We start from the raw sequence: 8,818 nt of genomic DNA, 5'->3' as shown, positions 1-8,818 counted from the left end.
TTGTTACGTAGATAGTTTTAGACTATCGACATGAGTAAGCGTGTGCAGTTCAGCACGCTAGGCCATCGGACAGCTTTCATTTTTGTTTTCTTGCAGTACCAAACAAAATAGGAACGTCGAGAGAGACAGGTAAAGATAAAGGATTAATGCCAGAAAGTCAGGAATTAAATCAAGATCCCAAAACATGTTCCAACTTGCACCGTGTGGACAAAAAGCTGTTTGCATTGCCACAATGTGACCTACCTACCGTGTGGGGACAAGATGTATTTTGGTGCTGAAGGTCCAGTGCAGGATACGATTGCATTAGAAACTTAAAACTGTCTAATATATTGGTCTTTGTTTTCTGTGCTCTTAGCAGAAACGCATCAAGCCCACTTGCTTGTCCTGACCTGCTCTTGCAGCCGGTGAGACTTTGCCTCGGGTGAGAGGTCTGATGTCAAACTGTCCAACAGCAACAATCTTAGCTGTCATCACAGCCTGAGCCTGAAGGTGACCACTGTCGGTGATATGAAATGTTCAAAACCAAGTGTGGCGAGATCCTGATAGACTTGCCCGCCAGCCCTGGAATTTAAAAAACCATTAAAAGTTCTGTGGAGTCTGGTTAACTGTTTTTCCTGCAGGTCATGAACTGATTGACAGACTTTAAATGTTACAAACTGAAGCCTTTCAAGGGCGACATTAGACTTGATTATAATTCCCTCTATGCTAATTTGTGTATTTGTATTTAGGTCGCTGTTTTTATTCTTTTGGGGTTTTTTAGCAAGGCTTCTGTGCTTTTATATATTGATACTTTCTCCGCCGCCTATTTCAAAATCAATTACCAATGATTTCAAATGAAGAGGTAGAGGAGGCAGACGCATTGCATTCTGCTGCTTGCCTTGTATAAAAAACTGGGGGAAAATAGTCTTTATTTTTGCACTGTTGTTTGGTTGAACATTTGGAAAAAGGAACTTGAAACTTCCTTTCTTTCAGTTCCTCCATTCTCACCTGTGCTTTGATTATAGCACTCGAATCATTGATTCATTCCTGCACCTGTTTGCTGAAGTGAGCTTCAATTTAATTTTTGTTCATCTCAAAACAACATGCTTAGCTTTTGTCTCCTGTTCTTGTTGTGTGAGAGTACAGGTAAGGACATTTTCATGAGTGAACGCAATAACAGAATCCAAAGTATGGCTTTCAGATATACCCTTATGTTTATTTCTGTCTGTTTTGTGCTCTTGTTGCCCTTACAGTGAAATCCTGGGGTTCAACATGGCCTTCAGACTATATTTCTCTCCAGGGAAGTACTACAGCTACAGTGACTACAGAAGGTAATATAGAACGTGATTCTTTAGTAATTACAATCAAATGAAGCTATTAAAAACAAACCAAGAGCCTACAGTCACACTAGATGTGTGAGTAGATGTGAATTAGCATGCTAGCTAAATGCTAAAAGTTAGTATGTTTGTTCACAGTGACCGTGCTAACATGCCGGTGTAGAGGTGTAACGCCCTCGCAGTCTCTCCCGTGCCATGTAAGGATCCTATATGTATGGCCACCAAGTTTTAATATTTCGATTTAAGCACAGTGGATGTGTCTAAGTAATGCAATACCCATGACCCTAAACTGCTGTTGCCCTGGAGAAGAGGCCAATTCAAGATGCTTTGTTATTACGGTCAAGAAAATCACAGCACACAAAAACACAGCACTGAATCCACCCACGGTTGACCCATAATGTAAAAGCAAATTGATGTGCGCTCCAGATGTGTTATCGGTTTTCTCAACAGCGTATTAGCTTCTATCCCTTGCTAGCTGGGAACTTTGAGATCGGTCGTGGATTGGATGTTTCTTGCAGAAATGCACCTTGGGAGTCGCAGTCAATGTCCACCGTGAAGTTTTTATGTACGCATGCTTATACCTTTGACTTTCTGTCAGAGACCCAGATTTTTTCTGACAGAGTTCTTAATCGTCTGTGCCCATGGTTTAACCAGGAGAGCTCTGTGCTGATCCGAGCTGCAGTAGCGCTTCAGCGGGAAAATTCGACTTTGGCTTTCTGAATTAGATGACGATGATGTGAGGCTGATGGGAATGTCATTAATTGTGATGGTATGAACAAACGTTTTGGGCATCTAAATTTTGACCTAGATAAAAAGTTGAAGGTGCAATGCAGCATGTAAAACAAACAAACAAACAGAGTAACTTCCTAACTGCTAACTGCTGTTGCTGCCACAGAGGATTCTTCCTCTGTGCACCATGGAAACCTCTTCCAAATTTCATAGCAATCGATAGTTGCTGAGATATTTCAATCTGGACCAAAGAGGCCTTCAAACTGACATTGCCATCCCTAGATCCACTAGTGTGGCTGAAAATGTCTGCGATACCGCTAACTGTTTTAGCTCTACTCTCTCTTTCCTTCATCCATCATCCTCCATCCGTCCCCAGGAAAGCCATCTGCTCTGCAGCTGCAGGCCACACCGGACTACCCCGTTGCAGCAGGTCAGAGGGTCGACCTGCACTGCAGCGCTCTCACCAAGGCGAACTATGTCACCTGGGCCTGGGACCGTCTGGAAAATCAGACCTGGCGAGAAGTGAGCCACGGCCAAGATCTGACCCTCACCGAGCCGCAGCAGAGCGGACTTTACCGCTGCCGTACCGAGAGCAACTCATCTCAGAGGAACGTGAGCCCTGACCATATGGTCTATATCATCTCCGTGCATGCGACAGGTCGGTGGGTCTGTTTTGATAACATGACAAACATTCTTGTTGTTAATATTTTCATCTTAACAGTGGATCACATGATGACTTTTATGTGGAAGGGGTAGCTGGTGAGAAAAACAACAGTTATGCTAACACCCAACCCTGAAGTTCCCCTCAGGTCTATGCAGTTGTATTGCATCAGCTCATTGTTTTAGCTGTCTGGCCACCACTTGACCATGTTGTTCCCTCTCATAGTGTTGTCTCTGGCCACAGCAGGAAGTGAAAACACTCTAAAAACCTTGCTACCTGCTACTAGTTAGCAAAGGAAAATACGTACGTACCAGGTGGCCAGACACACGACTCCAAATGAATGCTAATGGCGCTCCACATCTGCTGAATGTATAAACAGGCACTTGTTCGCTAACAAGTTCGTTATGTAAACTTAGAAGGTGATAACATAGTACAGCAGTGTTTACAGTGTGCATCTACCTATAATTGCAGTTTGAAATTCATTTAAGATTTGTGACCAAGATATGTGCAGAGTGAAGAATTTTATGGTTGAAATTTATCAGCGCCATCTGGTGGACAAAGGATGCGATGCTGAAATTGTTAACTCAATTATTACCTCAAACATGTCTTTTGCATTTCTACTGTGACATTTCTTGTTACTTTTCAAGCACCATATGCACAGATATTGATATACCTGCAGTGGGCTAATATCATCTGATATTTAAACAACTAATAAAATTGTTGTGTTTGTCATGCACAATTCTCCTACAATCCTGCGCTGCTTCCCCGACTTACAACAGTCGGAGAGAAATTAGGAATAGCGGCGTTCGCCCTCTCCCTGCTGTCCTTGATCATCAACCTTACTATTCTTTTTTGGCTGGGCTGGCAACGACTTGGCGACATGTTGACCACCTCCAGCCCTGCACCTAAAGGTAAAGAACACCACTGAGCATTTCCTGTTGGGCTGAATTTTAAGCAAATGTTTTGGGGATGATTTTAACCTCTTGGGTTTTTTTAAAGGTGTTGCTGAACCTCAAAAGTCACCAAAGTAAGTCCCAACAGGAAAGAATGATATGTGATATATATGATATTTCTGTTAATCATGTTGGTTTGCAGTTTGTTCACATGTTGTTAGCCAGCTGAGTGAGAAGGCTGCATATATTAACAGTCTGATCACACTTTTTCTGCACACCAGGGAAGGTTTGCCAAAGACTGACAGTGACGGAGACGTGTATATGAATTACACAAGCACCAACCATGCCTACACTGATCTGGACCCCACCAACGTGGCTGAGGATAATGTGTACTCAAGTCTGTCATGAACATCGGTGGGTGGGTGGAGATGTGCAATAAAAAGACGAGCAGACTAGAGTTAGGTAATATCTGCATATGGAGCTCAGCATTGCCTTAAACCTGATAGATGAGGTTTTGCATGTACAGTTGTGGTGTGGCGTGTGTGGATTTCATTTCGCACACGCAATTTAACACAATCTGAATGTGGTAAAACGCACAGACCTGCAGTTCTAGCAGGAAAACTGTTCCCACCAAACACTAAGACCCCCTTCTCTCTCTCTTCTCTCTGTGCACGTACAGGTTTGCTAAAATTTGTGTGTCTGAAATCGCAAGTACTGTTGGGTAGATGTCTCCCTGCTTGTTGATACATCTGCAACTTCTTAATCGTCATGATTCAGTAAACACACAAATAAAATGTTAATTGCAAGATTTATATGGAGTAAAAGCAGCATTTTTCCTTTTCTTAAGATCAAAATATCACAACACACACTTTTTTAATAACAAAAGAGAACAAAGGCTGTTCCACCACATGAAAAAAATTCATCATAAATCTGTTTTTCAACAGCAGGTAAGCTCACAGTATATAAAAGATACAGTACAGTGCATATACAGCAGGTAGCTGAATAACAATAAGCTTTCTTTGTCACAGTGAATCATGGGATTTTTTACAGTGAGACATGTCACAATACTGGATGCCAGAGGGGAAACATAGCTCAAGCATTATTACTTCTGTTCCTCGCTTTCACAATACCGGATATAACTTGTCCAGGCAAGGCTAAAAGAAACTGTAACTGATGGGAGACAACAAATTCATTATCACACATTTTACTGTGTGTGTGTGTGATCTAGTGAGAAGCCCCACTCCAAACACCCAGAAAGAGATGGCAAGACTCTGTATATATGTGTATTATCCTTGACTTTTCTCCCGTTTTTGGTGCCCTACTTAGGGAAGGACAACACCTGTGGGAGCATTTAACCAATCCGTTTGGTATCTGTTGAGTTTAATTCGCAGGCTGAGAAAGCATCCTGCCGAAATTTCAGTCAGAAATGTTTTGCTGATGTCGTTCTGCTTGCAAAACTTCTGCTTTTCGGCGTTAACTTAGCACAGGAAGAGTAGGAGGACTGGTGCAATTCTAGCCGCAATGTGAGATCAAATGTCACAACAGTGTGAGACCACATTAAAAAAAGATTCAGAAGATGTGGGGCACCGATGCGAAATTAGACAACAAGTTATAGATGCAGCACAGTACTGCGTGTTATTCAGTCTATTATGAGCGGCAAAATGAGAGAAGTCTTTCACACACAGGTCACATATATCTACTTTTTTATACAAATATTACACATGATTAAATCAGTCCATTTCGGGCTCGTGGTGCTCGCTCTGCAGTCTCTGGCTCTGATTCCTGCTGTCCATGGAGAGCTGTGAGGTGACCGTCTGAGAGCACCCGTCTCCTTTCCTTAACTTCCTGACGTGGGCCATGATGAACTTCCTGAACTTCCTTGTGGCAAAACAATAAACTACAGGATCCAAAATGCAGTTGAGGCCCATTAGAAGCAAGGTGATCTGGTGCGCGTCGTTGAGCGCCTGACGGGTCTGCCGGCCCCACTCTACGTGGCCCCAGCCCTGTTCGATCTGCAACACCGCCAGGGTCCAGGGGCCTTGGACTATATGATGTGGCAGGAAACACAGGACAAACACTCCCACCACTGCCAGCAACATCTGCAGGGCCCTCCGTTTCACCCCCCTGGGCCTCTGAGATGAGGACATGGTCCTGTTGGACTTTCTAGATACAATTGTCGCAGATCTGAATTCCGGCTGAGGAGGGCTTTGAGAGAGTAACACCCGAGCAATGAGGGAATTACACACCACGACGAGAAAAAAGACGACAAAAAACAATCCAATTATTGCAAAATGAGTAGCAGCTACTGTTTTCTTCTCTGGGTCAGTCTGATTCTGGTACCCTTCGAAACAGCGAGTGACGTTGTTCTCGTCAGTGTGGGTCCCCGGAGACACCAGGTATGGAATAGACATCGATACGGTCAACAACCAGATGATGACACACACGATGATCCCGCGACGCCTGTGGTCCGAAGAGGCCGCGTCCAGAGGCCGGGTGACCGCCCAGTACCGGTTGATGCTGATGGCTCCGAGGAAGAGGATGGAGCAGTAGGTGTTGATGAAGAACAACGAGCCGGTCAGCCGGCACATGAAGTCTGCGTAGACCCAGTTGCCATGGCGGCTATAATAGCCAACCCAGAACGGAAGGGCGCACACGAAAAGGAGATCAGCGATGGTCAGGTTTGTCATGTAGATGCGGATTTCGCCCATGGCCTTGGCCTCGCGGAGGCAGCGCAGGACGAACAGCACGTAGAGGTTGGCGAAGAGGCCCAGGATGAAGATGATGCCATAGGCAACGCGGAAGAGGACATAACGAAACTCTGAGTCCAGGAAGGTTGAGTCATTAGCGGCGAGAGAGCCCAGACCAGAGGTTCCTGTTACGACAACTTGTTCTATAGTTGGGGCCAGCATTTCTGTCTGTTGGAGACCAAAGACATCAACATCAGCGTCACGTCCTATCACAACTCAAAGCGTTCTGGTGGCTGTCATAGTCAAAAGAAGCACACCCAGCTGCCAATTTATTAGGTACACTTAGATAATACTAATGAGCCTAATAAAACAAGTCCTTCAATTAATCCTGAGGGGTAATGATTCACCTGTACGATCATTTTGGAGGCTGCAGTTTGTGGCGCTGGTGGATACTGATAGGCGTTTCTATTATTTTGTCCATTGTTTTCACAGCAAAAAGTGAACATTATAGTTAGCATGTAAGGTAGGTATCAAAAGTAAGCTTTCCTCTCAGTAGTACTGCATCTTCTAATGTGTTGATTAATCCCTAACATTCAAATCACAGCTCACCAATCAGCTTCACAGTTTAACAAACAGGCTTCATCTGCCTGCTTTGACATGACGTCCTTTTTTAGAAAAAAAAAGACAAATATCAAATTACAGGCTGTCGACTCACCGGACTGCTTCCTCTCCTCTAAGGTGTCTCAGGACGCTGTGAATGCTTCAGTCGCTCTGTGGTACAGTTAAACTGACTGACTGGGCGTGTTTGTGTGTCAGTGGGAGTGCTTCAAAGGTCAAGATACAGGAGGTGTGAACTACTTTCCAGGCTTCTTCGGAAAACCCCACATGGTGCAACGCACATATCCGCCTCGGTACATCTCCCCACGTGGTTCCTGTCCGTCAAAACGAAAAAAGATGGTCGCTTTGGAGCAATCTTGGAGTTTTGCAGTTAGTCTTTATTTGCCTAGAAATATGTTAGAAATATGTTTTAACTGGTCAACGATGCCAATAAAGTGGTGTAGAATATGGCAAACAGCAAGACCATATTTCACAAAGGAAAATAAGTTTCTTATTTTACTTGACAATATAACTTAAATCCTTATAAATATAATAACACTTAAGCCAGAAATCTCCACTTTATTAGCACCAAACTGTCCAGTTTTACTCATGATTATATTCTGAAGGTTTTTACAGAGGGATTTGTTCAACTCCATTTTTATGTAACATTTTATTCCTAAAACTTGATTTTTTTTATGGCTGTTGACAGTATTTTCTGATTTATGGAGTGGTAAAAGGGATATCCAAAATTCCCTCTGCAAATTACCACATATTGAATTAGATAATGACTCTGGGGATATATAAACATACAATTTCAAAAAAATGTGGGAAATTTCACAGTGATGTATTAGTTCTTACCATATTTACCTGCGATGCTCGCTCCTAGGCATTGAAAACACACTTTATTCCCCTCTAGAGTTAAGTTATCACAACACTTCAATTTATCCCAAACTGGAACCAAAAAGTCTGTCTAAGTTTATGAGTTTTTATTTCCTCTTTAACTCCTACATTAAACATTTAATTAACGCCTCTAATTAATTTACAGGCTGTCAGACCTCTGATTAAACAAGTTTCCATCCCCTCAGTGGATCATGACTGGGGCTATTAGTCCGAATGGTGACAATTAATCACCTCGTCCAAATACAGATTTGTTTGATGTTTAATTTAACGTCATTAGTACGCTTTAATCGTTCTTTATACAGCTCATTAGGAATGTGCATTTTGAGGGTCACCCCAGCACCCATTCTATTATCCCTATGCCTCCTCCTGAGGTTGGCACACTATAAACCCGTATGCACACAAATATACACACACCAATGTGCACAAGGATGAAACACTGATCTGATGATAAACATTGTTTTATCATTGCTTTAAAATGCAACACTTGCAACTTTAACAAAAGGTTTAATGTACTTTAATGGATATTAAGTATATGGTGTAATTACATAGCAAGCCTGCTCTGCAAATATTATGAAGCTCCACACTAGAAGGAAAGCAGTGCACTTCAATTTACTGCACCCACAGTTAGTGCTAGCAAGGTCCAGATAAAATTACTTTGAGGCTATGTGTAACAATATACACGCAGTATAGAAGAAGATGCTTTACAGGCTAAAAACAACAAACAGGAATCAAGTGTTTATTATAAACACAAAAGGGATAACAGCCCCATCAATCCATAGAATAAGCAACAAGCATAAGTACAACAAAACATAACAATAAAAAGTAAAACAATAAAAACCAATGGAGCTGGAAGGTAAAATAGAAGATCAGAAGAAGGCTGCAGTATAAATGTATGTTTTAAGAAGGGACTTAAATGAAGAAATAGACTTAGCCATTCTAATTTCCTCTAAGAGTGTTCCAAAGTCTGGAGGCGCTGATGGCAAACGCTCTGTCACCTTTGGTTTTTAGTCTGCAGTTAGGAACCACCAGGAGATC

General features: G+C 42.6%; 2 protein-coding genes across 2 annotated transcripts; one reads left to right on the top strand and one right to left on the bottom strand.

Moving 5' to 3' along the window:
* The first annotated feature begins 999 nt into the window (after positions 1-999).
* LOC121618395 lies at positions 1,000-4,407 on the top strand. Its single transcript, XM_041953884.1, has 6 exons — positions 1,000-1,125; positions 1,233-1,310; positions 2,422-2,703; positions 3,486-3,617; positions 3,706-3,733; positions 3,881-4,407. The coding sequence occupies exons 1-6, from the start codon at positions 1,083-1,085 to the stop codon at positions 4,005-4,007; spliced, it is 690 nt and encodes a 229-aa protein (XP_041809818.1). The 5' UTR covers positions 1,000-1,082; the 3' UTR covers positions 4,008-4,407.
* On the bottom strand, positions 4,397-7,052 carry ptafr (platelet-activating factor receptor). Its single transcript, XM_041953883.1, has 2 exons — positions 7,002-7,052; positions 4,397-6,514 (listed from the first exon to the last, which is right to left on the bottom strand). Exon 2 carries the CDS (start codon positions 6,506-6,508, stop codon positions 5,330-5,332), a length of 1,179 nt encoding a protein of 392 aa, XP_041809817.1. The 5' UTR covers positions 6,509-6,514; positions 7,002-7,052; the 3' UTR covers positions 4,397-5,329.
* Between the last annotated feature and the right edge of the window lie 1,766 nt (positions 7,053-8,818).

The sequence above is a fragment of the Chelmon rostratus genome, chromosome 15, assembly GCF_017976325.1.
Source record: "Chelmon rostratus isolate fCheRos1 chromosome 15, fCheRos1.pri, whole genome shotgun sequence".
Lineage (NCBI taxonomy): Eukaryota > Metazoa > Chordata > Actinopteri > Chaetodontiformes > Chaetodontidae > Chelmon > Chelmon rostratus.
The sequence above is the reverse complement of the archived record's forward strand: the minus strand, read 5'-3'. Positions and strand labels throughout refer to the sequence as shown.

What these genes read in the sequence shown, in the direction of transcription:
- LOC121618395 (XM_041953884.1), top strand. Translation starts at nt 1,083, where the DNA reads ATGCTTAGCTTTTGTCTCCTGTTCTTGTTGTGTGAGAGTACAG. An exon ending in CTTGTTGTGTGAGAGTACAG is followed by an intron (nt 1,126 to 1,232) that starts GTAAGGACATTT and finishes TTGCCCTTACAG; the next exon opens with TGAAATCCTGGGGTTCAACA. An exon ending in CTCCAGCCCTGCACCTAAAG is followed by an intron (nt 3,618 to 3,705) that starts GTAAAGAACACC and finishes GTTTTTTTAAAG; the next exon opens with GTGTTGCTGAACCTCAAAAG.
- ptafr (XM_041953883.1), bottom strand. Translation starts at nt 6,508, where the DNA reads ATGCTGGCCCCAACTATAGAACAAGTTGTCGTAACAGGAACCTCTGGT.